The sequence below is a fragment of the Phyllostomus hastatus genome, unplaced genomic scaffold (genome assembly GCF_019186645.2).
Source record: "Phyllostomus hastatus isolate PE091 unplaced genomic scaffold, TTU_PhHast_1.1 phas_contig_5, whole genome shotgun sequence".
Classification (NCBI taxonomy): Eukaryota; Metazoa; Chordata; class Mammalia; order Chiroptera; family Phyllostomidae; genus Phyllostomus; species Phyllostomus hastatus.
Genome location: NW_025333897.1, coordinates 2,351,927 through 2,371,561, shown reverse-complemented (window position 1 = coordinate 2,371,561; position 19,635 = coordinate 2,351,927). Strand labels below are relative to the sequence as shown.

The window sequence follows — 19,635 nt, the reverse complement described above, 5'->3', positions numbered from 1 at the left end:
AAGTACTTTGCAGATTCCAAAGTTCCACTTTAGTTGAGGAAGCCCTTTCTGGTGGTTGAAACACATTAAAAGCTGCTAATTTATTCTTGGCCAGTACTGTTTTGAGGTATGCTTTATTTTTTTTAAGCTGCAAATATTTTTGGATTCATCTCTAAATTAAAAGACCTCTTTTTAAAAACATCTTTGTTGAGATATAATTCACATTCCATAAAATTCATCTATTTAAAATGTACAATTCAATGATTTTTAGTATATTCACAGAATTGTGCAGCCAATGCTACAATCTAATTTTAGCACGTTTTAATCACCCCCTAAAAGAAACTCCATACCCTTTGGCAGTCACTTCCCATTTCTCCAACCCAGGCCCCTGGCACCCACTAATCTACTTTCCATCTCTTTACAGTTGCCTATTCTGGACACTTTATATAAATGGAATTGGACACTAGATGGTCTCTCTCTTTTTTTTTTTTTTTAGATTACACTTAGTTATTTTTAGAGAGAGGAGAATGGTGAGAGAAAAAGAGGGAAACATCAATGAGTGATTTCCTCCTGCATGCCCCCTACTGGGGACTTGGCCCACAACCCAAGCACGTGGCCTGACTGGGAATTGAAACAGCGATGCTTTGATTTGCAGGCCAGTACTTTATCCACTGAGCCACACCAACCAGGATGGAATTGTACACTAGATGGTCTTTAAAAGCTTTCCTTTTATTTAATGAACCGCAATGTCTTTACAACCCCTAACCAAAACCAAAACAAAAACAAAAAAATATCTACAATTCTTTTTATTTTATTTTTTAAAGATTTTATTTATTTTATTTTTAGACAGAGGCGAAGGGAGGGAGAAAGAGGGGAAGAGAAATATCAATGTGTGGTTGCCTCTCACACGCCCCCTACTGGGGAGCTGGCCTGCAACCCAGACATGCTCCCTGACTGGGAATCCAACTGGTGACCCTTTGGTTTGCAGGCTAGGGCTCAATCCACTGAGCCACACCAGCCAGGACAATATCCACAATTCTTTAAATCATCAAATATCTAGTTGGTGTTCAAATTTCCAAATCTCATAAATAGCACATATGACTTTTTTGCCATTTCATTGATCCAGCGTCCAAACAAGGTCCACCCATGGCAATTGGTTGCTATTTCTTTAAACCTCCTTTTATCTACAGCTTCCCTCCATCACTTTTGCTTTTTCTGGCACTTCATCTGCTGGAGACCCAGGTTATTGGTTTTGTAGAGCAGCACTGCTGGACAGAAATACATTGTGAGCAATATGTATAATTTAAAACCTTCTAGTACCCATGTTTTAGAAAAAGAAAAAAGAAATACATAAAATTATGTTTAACAATATGCTTTATTTAACCTAACATATACAAAGTACAATTTCAACATATAATGAATTGAAAAATTATTTGATATTTCGCACTTTTTTTCACATTAAGTGTTCAAGCTCCCGTACGTATTTTTCACACGTGGAACACACCTCAGTTTGCTCCAGCCACGATTCAAATGCTTAGCAGCCACCTCTGGCTCACAGCTGTCATTCAACAACACTGTTCTTGCTTGTAGAGTTGCCCACAGTTCGGATCTGGCTGATGCAACCTTGTCGTCTCTCTTACTGTGTTCTGATCCTTGTGTTTCCTGTAGACTTGGGCTTAGGTCAAGACCTCAATCAGACTCAGGTTAGGAATTTTTGTTTGTTTGTTTCTCTTTTTTTTCCTGCCAGCACCAGCACCTTCCTTTGCAGAGGCACACCCTGTCCCATGGTCTCTCCTTCTGTGGTGTCCTCAGCCCTCACGCCAATGCCCAGACATGTTAGTTCATTAGAGGTGGTGCAACGGCAGTCCTCTCACTCCTAGATGTTTGACCATTTACCAAACATTACGTGGTTTTCCAAGCTCTTCATGAATCTTTGTAGTTTTACATGTTTTTCAATTTCTTTATGGTTTAAAAAAAAGTTCAGGATTTTTTAAAAGGGACTTTTTAATTTTCACGCATTGTAGCAGTTATAAACTCCTCTCAATTTTCAAGAGGCTTAATTCACTTGATAAATATGTGTTGAAACATGATAAATATGTGGTGGAACCGACGTTCCACCCTCAGAGCTGATGGGCCAGTGGGGAGGGGCAGACAAAGAAAAGTAAATAAACTAAATAACTTCAGATTATGATCTGTGGTCTGAAGGAAATGAGCAGGGTGGCGTGCAAGAGAGCATGGGTTGAGTAAGTGCTGTAACCTGGGTGGTCGGGAAAGGTCTTTCTAGAAGAGGATATTGAAGCTAAGAACTGAAAGGTACCCTGTGAAGGTGGGGGGATTGTTGTCATATCCAAGGTGAAGGGGACAGCAAGTGTAAAAGCCGAAAGGTGGTAACATAACAGAGGGATGCAAAGGAGGCTGTGTGGCTGAAGAGAGCTCTTCAGGGGGAGAGAGGAAGAAATAAAGGGTGAGAGGTGAGGGGGCAGAGGTGCAGGGCCTGGATGGCTGCAGAGACTTTGACTTTCAACCTGAGTAAGATGGAGCCAAGGGAGGATCCTGAGCGGAAGAGGGGCTATGGAATGCGACCTGACTCAGATGTTACCAGGCTCCCTTCGCCAGGTGTGGAACAGATTGTGAGGACACGCAGGGAGATGGGAGACAAAGGGGGCAAAACCAGGGTGGGGTCCATGGAGGTGGGAAAGTGTGTGGGTCCTAGATGTGTTGAAAGCAGGGCGAGCAGACTTGCTGGTGGATCAGGTGTCAGTGGTGAGATAAAAGAGGAATCAAGGGTGATTCAAAGATTTTAGCTTAAGCACCTGGGTGGATGGTGATGCTCTTCCTGAGATGGGCAAGACTATGGGAAGAGAAGTTTTGAAATCAAGAGTTCAGTTTTGGCTATTTATTTATTTATTTATTTTTAGAGAGAGGGGAAGGGAAGCAGAAAGAGGGGGAGAGAAACATCAATGAGCCCTTCATGAGCCTTTCATGAGCCCTCCACTGGGGACCTGGCCTGCAACCCAGACATGTGCCCTGACTGGGAATCGAACCAGCAACGCTCTGGTTCGAAGGCCCATGCACAATCCACTGAGCTATACCAGCTAGGACCAGTTTTGGCTATTTCTCATTTGGGGCAGAAATCCACAAAGATGTCAGGTAGGATTTCAGCTATGTCTGGATTCTGGTGAGCAGTCAGGGCTAGGATGCAGACTTAGCCATTGTTGGTGTGAGATGGCATCGTTGGTGTGAGTGTATATGTAAAGGGATACAAATTCCAGGCCTGGAGTCCCCTAACCCTTAGGAGTCTGGAAAAGCAAAGGAAAGGGACAACAGTCAGAGAAGAATGTATTTCAAAAGAAGGGGGTGGGCAAATGGACGGTGACAAAGAGCAGCAAGTCACAAGAGCAGAGTCCAGGACTCAGTGGAGGGGATGGGGTCCCAGGCCCCCATTGGGGGGGGGACTTTTAAGAGGGACAGTGTCATACTGCCTCAAAAAGGGAGGAGACAGTTCTCCCCTCGGTGGAGCGAGGGGAGAAGGTGAGGAGTTCCTGTGTGATTCTGTCTCCACACTCTGCGGTTTCCAGGGCTCTTCATGATTTGCAGAGCATGTTACTCATTTAGAAAGCATTTTGCAAAGTTCTTAGCTACAAAGCACTTTTTAGAGACAGAAAATTTCGCTTTTGTTCATACCCCAGAGCAGCATTTCTCAAACTGCATGTTACAGCCTACCTGTGGGTCATGAAATTAATTTAGTTAAGTCATGACCAGCATCTTTAGAAATAAAATAGAACATTGCAAAGTGAGTTGCACAGTGAAAGTCAGAACTGGGTCATGGAATCTCTTTTTCGTAAAGTGAATTCTCACTGTAGGTGCAGTCAAAACATTTGAAAAACTGCCCTAGAGAACCCCTTTCAAAAAGTACGTAGGAGATCAGCACCAGAATGTTCAATGTAAGTGTGGTCTGCCAAGTAAAACACTGAAAAAAACCTTAGTGTCCACCACCAGGAGAATAAAGAGCATTATATTTATAAAACAGGAATACTGCAGTGCAGTAAAATGAAATCACTTGATCTACATACCAACATGGACAGATCTAGAAAACATATTGTTGAGCCCTGGCTGGTGTGGCTCAGTGGAGTCAACACTGGCCTGGGAACCAAAGGGTCACCAGTTCAATTCCCAGTCAGGGCACATGCCTGGGTTGCGGGTTGGGTCCCCAGTTAGGGGCGCACAAGAGGCAACCACACACATTGATGTTTCTCTCCCCTTCTTTCTCCCTCCCTTCCCTTCTCTCTACAAATAAATAATAAGATAAAATCTTTTAAAGAAAAAGAAAACATACAGTTGAGTGAAAAAAAAGCAAGCTCCAAAGTACATGATTCTTAAAATTAAAAAAACACCCAGGATTCTATATAAGTTTGTGTGGGGAAATGATGGGATAGACGTAGTAGAAGCGTTGACATGCATTTGGAAGGAGTTTGGAAGGGTACACCAACTCCAGGATAGCGGATGCCTTGCTGGGGGTGGGGGTGGAGTAAGAGGAGGATATAGAGAGGCTACAATCATACCTGCAATGTTTTAGGTCTAAAATATGTAAAAGTATGCAGTATTTGAAACAGATCTCATCGTATTTGTTAACTCTGGGGCGATGGGCATATCACTCTGTTTCCAGGGAAATTCAGAGACCTTCATGTGTCAGTTATTTAGTTGCTGGAAGTAGGGTGGGGGTGACACTTGGGAAAGGGACAGTGGTTGTGGCACATATCAATCAGGGCCCTCTCCGTAAGGGGGCTGGCCTGGAGGAAAAAGAGTAGCTGCCTTACTCGGAGATAGGAAGAGCGATGTGGCCGGGGCTGCAGGACTCATCTTGAAGCAAGGGACATGGCCACCACAGGCAGAAGGCCAAGAAATGCACAGCTCCATTCTCTTCTTGCTCCCTGACCCTAACTGCAGTAACCTCGCCTACAGCCACAGGACCAGGAGAGCCTTTGGCGCAGAGTTGGTGCCATCCGAGGCAGGGTGGAGAGTGGCCTGAGGGGGCACACAGGATCTCTTACCTATTACGGCACAGGGGCTCAGTTTCAGAGCAGTTCACATCTCGCCATCAGCGTATCTCACAGTAGATGGTGGCTGAGCTTTGTGGAAATGCAGAACTTCGGTGTTTAATGGCTGGTACGGCTTTGCCGGTGCCAACGTACTGTCAGCCTTGGGTGCTGGTGATAATGATGCTGGACTATTCTGTCTTCGTGAAAAGTCCATAGTTTCAGCACTGAGGCTGCCCAGGCCACCCCCCTGACCTCTTCCCCACCCATCCACACCCAGGCCATGGATAGCCAGAAGCAGTTCACCGGTCCGGAAATCCAGTTCCTGCTGTCGTGCTCTGAAGCGGACGAAAACGAGATGATCAACTGTGAGGAGTTTGCCAACCGCTTCCAGGAGCCAGCACGCGAAATCGGCTTCAACGTGGCGGTGCTGCTGACCAACCTATCAGAGCATGTGCCGCACGACCCGCGCCTGCGCAACTTCCTAGAGCTGGCCGAAAGTATCCTGGAGTACTTCCGGCCCTACCTGGGCCGCATCGAGATCATGGGCGCCTCACGCCGCATCGAGCGCATCTACTTTGAGATCTCAGAGACTAACCGCGCCCAGTGGGAGATGCCCCAGGTCAGATGCATGCTGGCCTGCGGGCTTTGGGGACATGCTCCTCGCACGCTTGGACCCCATCTGGGGCTGTGCATGCTTTGCACATCTGCTCTGAAGACCCTCATGGGCCTTTGCTCTGCCCATGCAAACCCATGCCCACCCTTCTGCACACATTTTAGGGGACTCGCAGTGCCCTTGGACACCCTTGGTTCCCCCGTTGCCCACCTCTTGCAGCCTTGGTGCACACATGGTTGCACACCCCCTTTGGCTGCTTGCACACTGTGCCTACCATTCACACACTCACCCTGGAAATCCTTATAGTCCTGATGCAACCAAGCCCACACCTTCACGTACTGGAACCCACCCCTTGCTCACCTTCCCAGCAGCCTATGGTGTGTCCTCTCTTGGCCCTGGCCCACCCATGCCCACATTTTCTCACACTCACTCTGGGAACCTTGTGGGTGCCTAGTATGCTGGCCTAGCCCTCACCAGCCACTGTATGTGCCCTCAGGTCCTAGCACACAATGCCCATCCTTCTTATTCTGGGCCCACATGTGAGTGGACCTCTTGCACACTTGGAGGATGTAGCCCTGGCACACCATATGGTTGCCTATCCTTCAGTCACTCACCTTCCACATGCCCTCATTATATCCCTGGCACACTCATGATCACCCATACACACTTGGAACCACTGTCTCAAACACCCATAGAAGCCCTCACATGTCCTTGGTGGCCAGGCCTACTTCTTGGTCTAGTGTGCCGTGGCTCAGCTCCTCCTATGCCCAGCCCAAATATTTGGATGCCCTTACACACTCACTCCAAGAGTACACTCATGTGGCACTCAGGTCCTAGCACACCCCCTGCCCACCTCACACACTTAGCTTACATGTGGTTTCCATCACCTGCTGTCTCACACTCCCACATGCCCTTCACACACCCTCAGCCCAGCCACACCCCTGTTGTCCGGTGGCCCTCCTGCTCACACTCAAACTGCACACCACCTTGCACACCCCTGTGTGCCCCTTAAACTCACACTTCCATTTTGTTCCACAGATGCCCCCAGCCACCTGCATTCTCCTTCACATGTTCTCACACACCCTTTCCCACTCATGGCCCATGACACTTGCACTCCCACTGCCTCCTCAACAACAGGGCCCCTCCTGGCTCCTCATGGATACCTTGCTCGTGCACGCCTGGGCTCATGTTCCACACTGAGCCCCGTCCTCATGTCCTGGGCCATTGCCCTGACTCCCAGGTCCCCCATGCACACTCATGCCTGCCTCACATGCACTGACCCAATGAATGGTAGGCCCCTCCCACACTAACCCTACCCTGCCCCAATTTTGGCCCCAGGATCTTGTGTGTCTGCCCCGAGTGTCTGTCCCCACGTGCACACTGAGCCCCACATGATCACGTGTCTCCCCATCTGCCCGTGCCACCACACTTCCTCACACCTGATTCCTCCACTGGTTCCCGGGGCCCTCTCACAAGGTTCTTGTGCAATGGCCCCTTCACAGCATCCACAGGAACCCTCCAGAGTTTGCACACTCAAGTTGTCCCCCTGCGGCACCATTGCACATTTACCTCCCCCTGCCTCCAATCTGGCCTAAAAGTGGTTGCATCATCCTTGCACCCAGATGTCTGCCACATCCCTAAATCCATCAGAAGTTGGGGCTCTTCCCTGGGCCTTCATGCTCCTGTCCATCTCCAGGAGCTCCGCCTTCCCCTTTGCCCAACCTGGGCTCCCCAAACGACACTCATTTCCTTACTGTGCTCCTTCAGGCATGCACGTCCACCTGTTCACCTCTTCCTGTCCCACTTTGCACTGCTGGTCAGGAGCCCACGAATGCCACGTGGACCAGGAGCATTCCTGCAGCAGTATAATAGCAGCAAACACTACAGGGCATTCATGAGGTGCCAGCTGCTGTTCCAGTCCCTCAGCATCTATTAACTCATTTAGCCCTCACACCTACAAGAGTAGGCCCTACTATTGTCCCCAAATACAGAGGGGGAAAATGAGGCCCAGAGAGTTACATGGAAATCACCCAGCTACTCAGAGGCAGAATTGGGATTTGAACCCAGGCAGGCTGGCCGTGGAGCCTTTGCACTCAAGCTCTGCCTCTCAAAGAGCTAAAATCGTGGATTCTGAAGCCAGCGTGTTGGGAATTCCTATCCCACATCTGCCACCTATCAGCAGCGTCATGGGAGCTTGTGACTTTCTGCACCTCCATTTCCTTGTCTGTAAAATGGGATTAAGAGCCCTCTAGCCTAAGGGGTTGTTTGTGATGGTTGAATGAGATAATATATGTAAGACGCTTGGTACAGGGTCTGGCCTAGTTGAAATTCTTACAAGAGAAACTACCGCGAGCACTATATACGCTCACTATTAACGAAAATTATGTTTTTGCTTTAAATTATTAAAATATAAGTATGCGATTATAAGTAATGCTATTAACCACTGCGTAGCGCTGAGGCGGCTCCACTGACCCCTTGTCCCCGCTCCGCGCCCCCGGCCGCGCCGCAGGTGAAGGAGTCCAAGCGCCAGTTCATCTTCGACGTGGTGAACGAGGGCGGCGAGTCCGAGAAGATGGAGCTCTTCGTCAGCTTCTGCGAGGACACCATCTTCGAGATGCAGATCGCTGCGCAGATCTCGGAGCCCGAGGGCGAGCCCGAGGAGGACGACGAAGACAGCGCCGCGGAGGCGGGCGCCGAGGGCGCGGAGGAGGGCGCCGCGGGCCCCGAGGGCGCGGCGGGGCCGGCGGCGGCAGGCGCGGCGGCACGCGTGGCGGGGGCGCTGTCTCGGGCCCTGCGCGGGCTCAGCTACCGCGGCCTGCGGCGGCGCGTGCGGCGGCTGCGGCGGCTGACGGCGCGGGAGGCGGCGGCGGCGGCGGGAGCGCTGCTCTGGGCGGCCGTGGCGCACGCGGGAGCGGCGGGCGCGGGGTTGGCGGCGGGCGCCCTGCGCCTGCTCTGGGGCTCGCTCTTCGGCGGTGGCCTCGTGGAGGGGGCCAAGAAGGTGACGGTGACCGAGCTGCTGGCAGGCATGCCGGACCCCACGGGCGACGAGGTGCACGGCGAGCAGGCGGCGGGGTCCGGCGGAGACGCAGAAGGCGAGGGTGCCGGCGAGGGTGCGGGCGACGCCGCGGGGGGCACGGGCGAGGCGGAGGAGGAGGCGCAGGAGGCCGGCCCGAGAGGCGCCGACGTGGCTGCGGCTGACGGGGGCCCCTTCCGGCCTGAGGCGGCCCCGGGAGGCCTCGGGGACATGGGTGACACGACGCCGGTGGAGCCGCCCACTCCAGAGGGCTCCCCCATCATCAAGAGGAAGCTGGGGGTGAGAGTGCAGGCCGGGGCTTCCGGGCTTGGGAGCGATTGGGGTTAGGAGGGATGACAGGAGGGGAAGGGAGACTCTCAGAGACAGGCATGAACAGAGGGAAAGGGGAGAGGGGGCCTGACAGACAGACAGACACTTAGAGGGAGACACAGAGAAATGGACTCAGAGGCCTCCACCTGGAGAGAGGCTCCTGGTGAAAAAGGTGGTGTTTCTGGGAGAGGCAAAGAAAGAGGCATCTGGAACCACGGAGAGCGAGGGATCCCCAAGACTGAATTTGAGGGGGAAAGGCGACCCAAACCTAAAAACAGTCCAGATGGGGTCATGGACACTGGAAAAGACCCTCAGAGATCCAGGTGGCTGTTAGGGAGTAAGTCACCCACGTGACCGAGGACCCTACAGCATCCTCAGGCCCTTGGCGCTCTGAGTGCCCCATGGGGTGTGGTTGCCCTGGGGAATGGAAAAGGTAGGGGAGAAGATCTCCACTTGGAGCCAGCCTGACCCTGCACGATGCTTGGGCAAGACGCTCCACCTCTCTGAGCCTCAGTCTCCCTTCTGTAAAGTGAGAATCAGAATCCCTCTTCCTTCTAGTGCAGGGACAGTAAACAAACAAACAAACAAACAAAAAAAAAAACTCAGATGGCCCTGGGGAAATGACCAGAAAGGGACACAGAGATGAGCAGGCAGGTCAACACTGAGGCACTCAGGGGTGGGGGGCTTGGCCCTCATGCTTGCCCTACAATGGCCAGGTGGATGGAGAGGAAGAGGAGCTGCCCCCAGAACCGGAGCCAGAGCCAGAGCCTGAGCCCGAGCCTGAGAAAGCTGAGTGAGTGGCCTTGGGGCCATAGTGCCCAGCCCCTTTCATTGCCTCCCTTCTGGACTGAGAGCCTCCTCAGGTCAGGGCCCAAGCCAGGAGGCTGTCTTGGGCACCCTGTGTCCTCAGCATCTCCCAGTCCAGGCTCAGAGGAGCGGCTCTGTGAAAGGAAGGAGAGAAATGAATGCTCCTCTCCTATTCCCAAGCCTTTGGGGGTATGGGCCATCCCCAGAGCACCTTCCCCCATACTTCATCTCAGTCTTCTTCATCTTCCCCATTTTTGCTCTCATGTCTCCTCCTCCAGGGAGCCTACCTTACCACCACGTCTCTAAGTTGAAGGGGTGTCTCCTCTAGGCTCCCACAACCCTCTGAGCTTCCCTCATGCCAGTCGTGACCGCACTAGGTTGCCACTACCTGGTGACGGATCTGTACTCCTTTGGACTGGAGCCCATGAGGACAGGGTTTCATCACTATGTCCCCAGTACCATCTACACCTGGGCCAGGCATGGGGGTGGGCCCCCAGTGCACAGCTTTGAATGAATGAATGAATGAATGAATGAATAGGTAAATGAATGAACAAATTGCCCAGGCACCTCCTCACTCTGTCTTGCCCTGCAGTACCGAGAATGGGGAGAAGGAAGAAGTCCCCGAGCCCCCACCAGAGCTCCCCAAGAAGACAGCACCCCCTCCAAAAAAGGAGGAAGCCGGAGGTGGGGGCCTGGAATTCTGGGGAGAGCTGGAAGTGCAGAGGGTGAAGTTCTTGGTAAGGATCCAGCAAGAGCATGCCGAAACTTCCTCTTCATACCACCTCTCCGACCCACCCTCCTCTTGATTGAAAGCCAGGCTGGGAAGAGGGCAGAAATGTCCCTAGACAGAGCCAGGAATGGGGCACAGGGCAGCATTTTTAAGGGGTCCCCACTTTGTTCTTCGGCCCCTCCCTGCTCGTGATCCTTATTTCAACCTCCACAGCTTTGGTCATCTGGGGCCGCCTGCCTAGGCACCTACCCCCGTCCTCTGTCTGGAGCTAAATCCCACTGAGGCCACATCTCTGTTCCTCCCACCGTGGCCTGTTTTCTTGGCTGTCAGCCTTCAGGTTGGAGCCACCACGGCTACTCTAATGGGCGGGACAGGTCATCCAGGCAGGAAGGAGGGAGGGCATTTGGAAGGGCGGGTCCCAGGGATCCACCTGTCCTGTCTCCTTTCCCAGGCCCAGCCTGACATGAGGAGCTGAGGTGGTTCTGTGAGGGTTCTTGGGAAGGATGAGGGGTAGAGAGAAAAAGAAGGCACAGGTGGAAGTGGGTGTGCTCTGCCTGGGGTAAGGCAGACGGGGTGACCTCACACGGAGCAGCAGAGCAGAATGGTTGGGAGCGTGGTCTCTGGAGCTCAACTGCCTGGCTTCAAATCCCACATCTGTCACTTCTTGCCTATGTGAGCTTGAGCAAGATGTCTCATCTCCCTGAGCCTCAGTTTCCTCATCTGTAAAGTGGGCATATTAGCAGTACCCCCTTAGTAGGGTTGTGGTGGGAATTAAACAAGTTCATGCAAAGCTGTCAGCCCAGATCTTGGTATACAGTAAGCGCTAATAAAGAGGAGGTTGTGGGACCAGACGTTGAGGATGCAGGTGCTTGTTTTATGGGACAAAGGTGGCCTGTGAGCTCTCTTTCTCTTTCTCTCATCATAGAACTACCTCTCCCGGAACTTTTACACCCTGCGATTCCTTGCCCTCTTCTTGGCATTTGCAATCAACTTCATCTTGCTGTTTTATAAGGTGCTGGTCATGGGGGGCCAGGAGGATCTGGGCTGTGGGGTGGGAGGCTTAGCCCCTAACAAGTTCACAAGGTTCCTTCAGTTCATCCGGGACAAGGTGTTGGGCCTGGGGTTCCCAGAAGGGCTCAGGCTGGACACCTGAACCTTGGGACCCCACTAGGGGTGAGTGTGGGTGTGCGGGTTCCTCTGGACCGATGCCTGAGTGCCTACAGGAGTTGGAACAGGAAGCCAGTTCTGGGTTTCATGCTCAGCTCTGCCACTTGTCAGCCCCGTGTCCCTGGCTGCAGTCCTTCACCTCTGCAACACCCATTGATTTAGTTCAGCTTCTTGGCTTTCACATAAGCTAAAGAGAAGTTTGTAGGGAGGAGGAAATGGGGAGCTCATGGAATGGAAGGGAAGGGTTAAGAACCAGGCTTCCTGAAAGACAAAGGGGTCCTTGGGGTCTTGCCAGGGTTCTAAATAACAGGACAGAGAGGCCCTCTAGCAGAGTGATCAGAGAATGGCTTCTGTGAGATTAAATTCTGGCTCCAACACTCGCTGGCTACCACTAATTTTAGTATTGGGATAAATATTAGGGGTCAGTCTCTTTAAGGCTCCACTACCAAAGTGATCGACTGTTTTCAGTCCTGTTACTCAATTCAGTAGTCAGATTCCCAGAACAGAGTTTGATTTGCTAACTAGGGTCCCGGGCCCACCCCTTGATCTTGATTGACAGTTCTGTCGAGACTGTATCTGACAGGGCCCAGTCTGACCTCAGAAGTGGAGGTTGTTAATTTCATTAGTGGATTCTGGATATGGCAGAGCAGGTGCCAGGACACTGGAGTCCCTGCCCTGACTGACTGCTGTCCCCTTTCAGGTCTCAGACTCCCCACCAGGGGAGGATGACATGGAGGGCTCAGCAGCTGGGGACCTGGAAGGCACAGGGTCTGGCGGTGGCTCTGGCTGGGGTTCAGGGGTCGGTGAAGAAGCAGAGGGCGATGAGGATGAGAACATGGTGTACTACTTCCTGGAGGAGAGCACGGGCTACATGGAGCCTGCCTTGCGATGCTTGAGCCTGCTGCATACGCTGGTGGCCTTTCTCTGCATCATTGGCTACAACTGCCTCAAGGTGGGCTGTGAACATGTTTCTGGGCAGGGGGCTGTGTGTGTTGCAGGGGAGGAGGTGCTGGGGCACTAGCATAAGATATGTGTGAAGGGTCTCTGGGGTCTCAGACATAACAGGGGTGCCAGTGGGGATGTAGAGTCTGCCATCAACTATGCCTGAGGTTTGTGATGCCGCATAGCGGTGTTATGAGAGCTTCAATTTGGATTCCACTTTAGACCTGACCATTTTAGCAAATCTTGATACTTTATGATTGGATGAACAGAGTTCTTTTGCCTTAGATGTTTTGCATATGCTGTTCCCTCTTCCTGGAATGCTGTGCCCCACTTCTACCACCTTTCACCTACCTCTGTTTTATTCATCCTTAAGGCCTGAGTTCAGACCTCCCTCCCTTGGGAAGCCCCAGGCTGTGTCAGGCTTCACTTCTCAGCTCTCCTGTTTTTCTCCACCCCAGACCTCACCTCTGCCCACACTATCCCATCACTGCCCTGATCACTCTGAGAAGGCTCCTCTGATGTGGGGGCTCACACAGGCTCCAGCAAGATGTTCTGGCTCCTGCTGAGGCTATGGTCTCCTGAGGTGCCTGACGCCAGCCCCTTTGCCTCCCTGCACAATCTAGGTGCCCCTGGTGATCTTTAAGCGGGAGAAGGAGCTGGCCCGGAAGCTGGAGTTTGACGGCCTCTACATCACCGAGCAGCCTGAGGATGATGATGTGAAGGGGCAGTGGGACCGACTGGTGCTCAACACGCCGTAAGGGCCCAGCCCCCACCTGTGGGTGGCTTGGGGGAGCACAGCTAGGCTTCCACTCCAGTCCCTGCTTCCTCAAAAGACCAGGGTTTCGGTCACTGCCAGCCCTGACTGATTCTCCCCAAGCCTTGGTCTTCCTCTCCATAATGTAGTCACATTTCCTGTGCACTAAGGTGCCCATAGGTATGCTGCTGACACATGCAGATTTCTCAGCCCCAGCCTTGGAGATTCTGGTTTAGGTGGAGCCCAGGAACTTGCATTTTAAGCCCTTCCCCCACGTGGGATTCTCACCCAGGTGCTATGAGCAGGAAACATGACATCCTTTGATTTTTAAACTGAGCCCAGAGAGGGAAGGAATGAGGGTGTGTGAGGGCCAAGTGGTGGGACTGTGGACCCCCTAACATTCACTCCCAACCCATTCCATTTCCCGCCCCCCAGATCGAGTCCCATTTCATGTGCCCATATGGGGGGTCAGCATCATTAGAGGGGAGACATCTCTAGAATAAGAAAACGAGGTCAGGTTTGAACCTTGCGTTGGCCACATCCTAGCTGAGAATTCTTGGTCAAGTCCCTTAGCCTCCCTGTGCCTCAGTTTCCTCATCTATGAAGTGGGGATAAATAATAACACCGACATCACAAGGATCTTGTAACTATAAAATGAGTTAATATAGTTTCTGAGGCACAGTGAGTCCTAGATAAGGTTGAGAAGTTATTTTCTTATGGGATCCTGCCTAGTATGGGTGGTGTGACGGGGGAGAGAAGTCACACCAATCACGTCCTTCACTGATCGTCTTCATCGGTCTTTATCGAAGGCACATTTAACTCACACACAGTCAAGCACACATACTTAACAAAAAGACAGAGAAGCATCTGTTTAATATCGCATCTGCCCAAGACCTTGACTTTTAAAAACCATTTTCCACAAAAAGGACCCAGCTCCTTGAAGAAGGGGCAGATTTCAGGGCTGGGGTGGGTACGTGCAAAATGAGCCTGGATTGTTCTGTTGTGCCAGAGAGCAAGGAGACACTCTGTCAGAAATGGTGCTGTGCTTGGGGGACCCCACCGCCAGCTGGAAGGGGCTCCCACTAGACAAATCAGGGACAGTCTGAGCATCGATAAGGATGGAAAGTGCCATGAACTGAAGCATGTCAAATAGGTCTAACTCCATGGATTCATGATAGATCTCTGCTTCACCCCTGCAAAAGAAAAAGAAAAATACATTGCCACCTTTGCAGGGTGCTAGGGCAGCAACTTGTCAGCCATAAAACTGGTCAATCAAGGGCCAGAATCATCAAATAACATTACATAAAACTGTGAGAAAGCACACGACTTCCCCTGGAGCTGGAGCCGGCCCAGGCTGCTGGCTAGGAGTCCTTCCTGCCCTTCACACTCAGGAGCCTCCCCACCCGAGTGCAGGTCTGGGTTTTTTGTGCATTTGGGCTCTGAATGCAAGTCCCCTGCCTGACCTGGGTTCCACCACGAGACAGCAGTGGGGGTAATGGTTGGCCTGAAGCAAACTTCACCAGGCCGGAGTCCATAGAGCTGGGCCCCAAGTGAGTGTGGGGTTCCCTGTAAGAAAAACATTGAGATTTAAAACCACCCTGTCCTGGCTGGTGGCTCTTATTGCTTCCTGTCCTGACATCTAGTGTTCTGTCTCTCTCGACAGGTCTTTCCCCAGCAACTACTGGGACAAGTTTGTCAAGCGGAAGGTGAGAGGGCATTTATGGGGAGATAGCTGGGATCCCATGCTGAGTCCCTTGCTGCCACCAGGCCATCCCAGTCCTATCAGATACTTGCTTTGTGTGCGATCTTGGATGAGGAGAAGCTCAGTTTGTCCACCTGGAAATGGGCATGATAACTACCCCTCCCTCTGTAACGAGATGATGCAGGTTATAAGCATGGCATAGTGCCTGGCACAGAGTAAATACTCCATAAATGTTAGTTTTCAGGGAGGAAGTGAGACACACTCTGTTTTTAAATTGTATTTTACTGAGTATGCTGTTACAGTTGTCTTCATTTTCCCCCCTTTGCCCCCCCCCTTCACCCAGTGCCTCCTATTCCTTCAGGCATCCCCCCACCATCGTTCATGTCCATGGGTCATGTGTATAAGTTCTTTGGCTTCTCCATTTCCTACACTGTACTTTACATCCACATGGCTATTCTGTAAACTACCTATTTGTACTTCTTAATCCCCTCGCCTCTTCACCCATTCTCCCCCTCCCCCCTCCCATCTGGCAACTAACTTCTCTTACTGCTTTTAAGAGTCTCTCTTTGTCTTTAAACTTTGTCCTTTTAATTATGATGTATCTTGGAGTGGGCCTCTTTGCATCCATCATAATTGGGGCTCTCTGCACTTCCTGAACTTGCACATCTGTTTTCTTCACCAAATTAGGGAAGCTTTCTTTTTTTTTTAAGTTTTTTGTTTGTTTGTTCTTTTAAATATCCTGCCATTTACTTTATTTTTTAATGTGTGTTTTTTATGTTTTGTTTTTGTTTTTGTTTTTTTAGAGGGGGAAGGGAGGGAGAAAGAGAGAGAGAGAGAGAGAGAGAGAGAGAGAGAGAAACATCAATGTGCAGTTGCTGGGGGTCATGGCCTGCAACCCAGGCATGTACCCTGACTGGGAATCGAACCTGCAATGCTTTGGTTCACAGCCCACGCTCAATCCACTGAGCTAAGCCAGCCAGGGCCTGTGTTTTTGTTTGTTTGTTTTTTGTTTTTTGTTTTTGTTTTTCTTGCGGGGGAAGCTTTCTTTCACTATTTTTTCAGGTAGATTTCCAATTTCTTGCTCCTTCTCTTCTCCTTCAGGCACCCCTATGATGTGAATGTTGAACCTCTTGAAGTTGTCCCAGAGGCTGTTTATACTATTCTCATTTTTTAAATTCTTTTTCCTTCTTGTTCTGCATGGTGGTTTTTTGCTTCCTTATGTCTCAAATCATTGATTTGATTCTCAGCTTCATCCACTTTACTGTTGTTTCCCTGTAAATTATTCTTCATTTCTTGCTGGGTCTTTTTTATGCTGCTGAGGTCCTCACTAAGTTCCTTGAGCATCCTTATAACCAGTGTTTTGAACTCTGCATGTGATAGATTGCTTATATCCATTTCATTTAGCTCTTTTTTCTGGAGTTTTGATCTGTTCTTTCATGTTTCTTTGTCTCCTCATCTTGACAGTCTCCATGTTTCCATGTATTAGGTAGAGCTGCTTTGACTCTGTGTCTTGGTAGTGTGCCCTAATGTAGTAGATGTCTTATGGGGTGCAGAAGCACAGCCTCCCCTATCACCCAAGCTGGGTACTGAAGCTGCACCCTTCCTGTGGGCTGAGTACACCCTCCTCTTGTAGTTGAGCTTTGGTTGCTGTTAGCAGATCAATGGGAGAGATTTGCCCAGGCCAGTCAGCTGCAAGGACTGGCTGTGACTACTGACCACCAAACTCCACCCTCTGTGGAGGATCAGCTGTGCAGGGGCAAGGGGGTGGTGCTCCAATGTGGTCTGTACCTGTTCACTGGGTACACTGGCCCTGGGATTTCCCTGATGGTGCAAGCCAAGTTCAGCCCCCACTTTTGTTTTGCCTGCCGCACTCTGCCTGAGTTGTAAAGCAATCTGAGATGGCAGTTACTTATGTTGGGCTTGGAGATTCCCAGGCAAAGCCAGGCTGTGAATCTAATCTGGCTGCTGCGGGGATCTCCAAGGCAGGTCAAATGGTGTTAGCCAGGTTGATGAAGTCTCAGATATGGAACCAGTTTACTGGCTCTGTAGGGGGAGGGTATAGCAAAGGGACAATGGCCTCTGCTCACCTGGATGCCAGACACTTCAGTTTCTCCCTGTATACCACCTTTCAAGCTGCTACCCTGGTGCTGGGTCTCAGAGGGTGTGAGTCTGAGTAGTTGAGTCCATGTGTGGTTCTTTATGAGGAACTGTTTGGGACTCCAGAAATTTCTTGCACAGACTCAGTCCCCACTGGTTTTTGCAGCCTGGCCTATCTTGGGGATTGTCTTCCTGGCACTGGAGTCCTAGTCTGGGGGCCTGGTGGGGGTCTGGGACTCCTCACTCCTCAAACTTTTATCCTCGTGGGTGTTGGACCAGCCCATCCCACATCTGCACCCCTCGTACCAGTCTGGATGGATGTGGTTTCTTTAATTCTATAGTTGTCAGACTTCCATTCAGCTCAATTTCTGATGGTTCTGAGCAATGGTTGTTCTATATTTTAGTTGTAATTTTGGTGTGGTTGTGCGAAAAGGTGAGCCATGTTTACCTATGCTGCCATCTTGACTGGAAGTCCAGGCATACTCTTTTAAACACAGACTCAGGAGCCAGATTGCCTGCTTTTCTGCTCCTAGCTGTGTCAACCTTTCTGTGCCTCAGTTTCCCTCATATTCAGAGTGAGGTAATAATAGGATTCCATAGGATTTTTGTAAAGATTATATGACCTACTATGTAAGCAGTATCTGGCATATGGGAAAACACTAGATATGTATTGACTGTTACTATCATTTATCCACTCAACAAATGTTCATTGAGCACCTACTTTATGCCAAGAACTGTTTTAGGGACCTGGAATCCAGCAGTAAACACAACAGCAATTCTGATACTCGAGTTGAAAAGACATTTGGTGAACACATTTTTAGCATTCGAGTGGTGATAAGTGCTACAGAAGAAAAAAGGCAGTGGAAGTGTGTGGCCAAGAGAGGTTGCTCTTTCATGTAGGGCAGTCAGGAAAGGGCAATGGGCGTGCTAATTAATAGGGAAATGAGGGAATGAGCCAGGTAGAAATCTGAGGGAAGAGTCCCAGGCAGAGGGAACAGCCAGTGCAAAAGCCCCGAGGCAGGAGCCTACATGTGCCTTGTGTATTTGAGGAACTGTGAGGAGGTCAGTGTCTGCAGCAGAGTGAGTGAGGGGGTGAGTGGAGGAGATAAGTTCATAGATACCAGGGGGCCCAATTGTATATGATTCCTTGCCTACCTACCTAATAATAAGAAATTATCTCAATTAATTTGGCTAATGAATTGGCTGGACTTTATCACAATTGGACCCTTTCCCCATAGATCCAAAGAAAGCTTCGGTCCTTCTCGCTATAAAAATTTACTCCCAATTTCTCACACAAAGTTCTGAGTGTCCCCAGAACCCACTATGCTGGCCACGGCCCTCCCCGACTTCAGCTGCATCTGCATGGCCCCACCCTTTTCTGCGTAGGTCCTGGACAAGCATGGGGACATCTATGGGCGGGAGAGAATCGCCGAACTGCTGGGCATGGATCTGGCCACACTGGAGATCACAGCCCACAATGAGCGCAAGCCTGAACCACCGCCCGGGCTGCTTACCTGGTGAGCCAGGGAGGACCACCCCCCCAGGTCTCAGGCAGGATGGGGGATGGCCAGGTTCTGACCCTCAGGCATCTGGTTGTCCCTCTTCCCCCCATCCTACACAGGCTCATGTCCATCGACATCAAGTACCAGATCTGGAAGTTCGGGGTCATCTTCACAGACAATGTGAGGAAGGGCCCGTAGGTGGGGAGGGACCTACAGGAAAGTGTCCCTAGGATACCTAGGGGCTCCACCTCCAGGTATCCCTGGCCAGGGACTGACTCCCGAGCCCCTGTGCACCTCTGATCCTAGGGTAACCTGACACCCCCAAGCCTCCTTGTCCCCCAGAGTGCTGTTGAATATCCAGACCATGTCCTTCTGCAGAGGGTTCCCCAACTCTTCCCAGGATGGCTTCTCACCCAGAGAGCTTCTGATCCTGCAAATCCTCCCCAGCCAGAGATGGCACCTGACCCCCAGAGCACTCCCAGCCTTCTTAAATATTCCTGGACCCCCTGGGCATCCCATGTCCCAGGGTGCTCCCCGTGATTCCCTGCAAACTGCCTGACCCCCGGCCCCATGTGCCCACAGTCCTTCCTGTACCTGGGCTGGTATATGGTCATGTCCCTCCTGGGGCACTACAACAACTTCTTCTTTGCTGCCCACCTCCTGGACATTGCCATGGGAGTCAAGACACTGCGCACCATCCTTTCCTCCGTCACCCACAATGGGAAACAGGTGTGGAGAGGGCCTGCTGGGGGCGTGTGAGCCTGGCAGGGGCCAGCTTGGCGGTCTGAGTAGCGGTGGAGGGACGAGGGGCTGGGCTGGGCCACCAGACCAGGGTGGGTGTGGGTAGTGAGGCCCTAGCAGGGAGGACCACAAGGGCTGAGCCCAGGTGAGGACAGGGCAGGCTGGGCATGGGGGCAGGGGCACGCAGAGCCTGGAGCAGACCTGCCCTGTCCTGTCCCC

At 51.2% G+C, this 19,635-nt stretch overlaps 1 protein-coding gene across 4 annotated transcripts in view; it reads left to right on the top strand.

The window, feature by feature from the left end:
* RYR1 (ryanodine receptor 1) overlaps positions 1–19,635 on the top strand; it is a 114,345-nt gene that overhangs the window by 91,361 nt on the left and 3,349 nt on the right. For all 4 annotated transcript variants that reach the window (XM_045846699.1, XM_045846697.1, XM_045846698.1 and 1 more), the window contains 11 exons: positions 5,296–5,637; positions 8,141–8,944; positions 9,691–9,767; positions 10,374–10,518; positions 11,437–11,523; positions 12,379–12,630; positions 13,244–13,374; positions 15,038–15,080; positions 18,560–18,690; positions 18,795–18,855; positions 19,258–19,404. In XM_045846699.1, the coding sequence (XP_045702655.1) occupies positions 5,296–5,637; positions 8,141–8,944; positions 9,691–9,767; positions 10,374–10,518; positions 11,437–11,523; positions 12,379–12,630; positions 13,244–13,374; positions 15,038–15,080; positions 18,560–18,690; positions 18,795–18,855; positions 19,258–19,404 (2,220 nt within the window). The remainder of the gene's footprint in view (positions 1–5,295; positions 5,638–8,140; positions 8,945–9,690; positions 9,768–10,373; positions 10,519–11,436; positions 11,524–12,378; positions 12,631–13,243; positions 13,375–15,037; positions 15,081–18,559; positions 18,691–18,794; positions 18,856–19,257; positions 19,405–19,635) is intronic.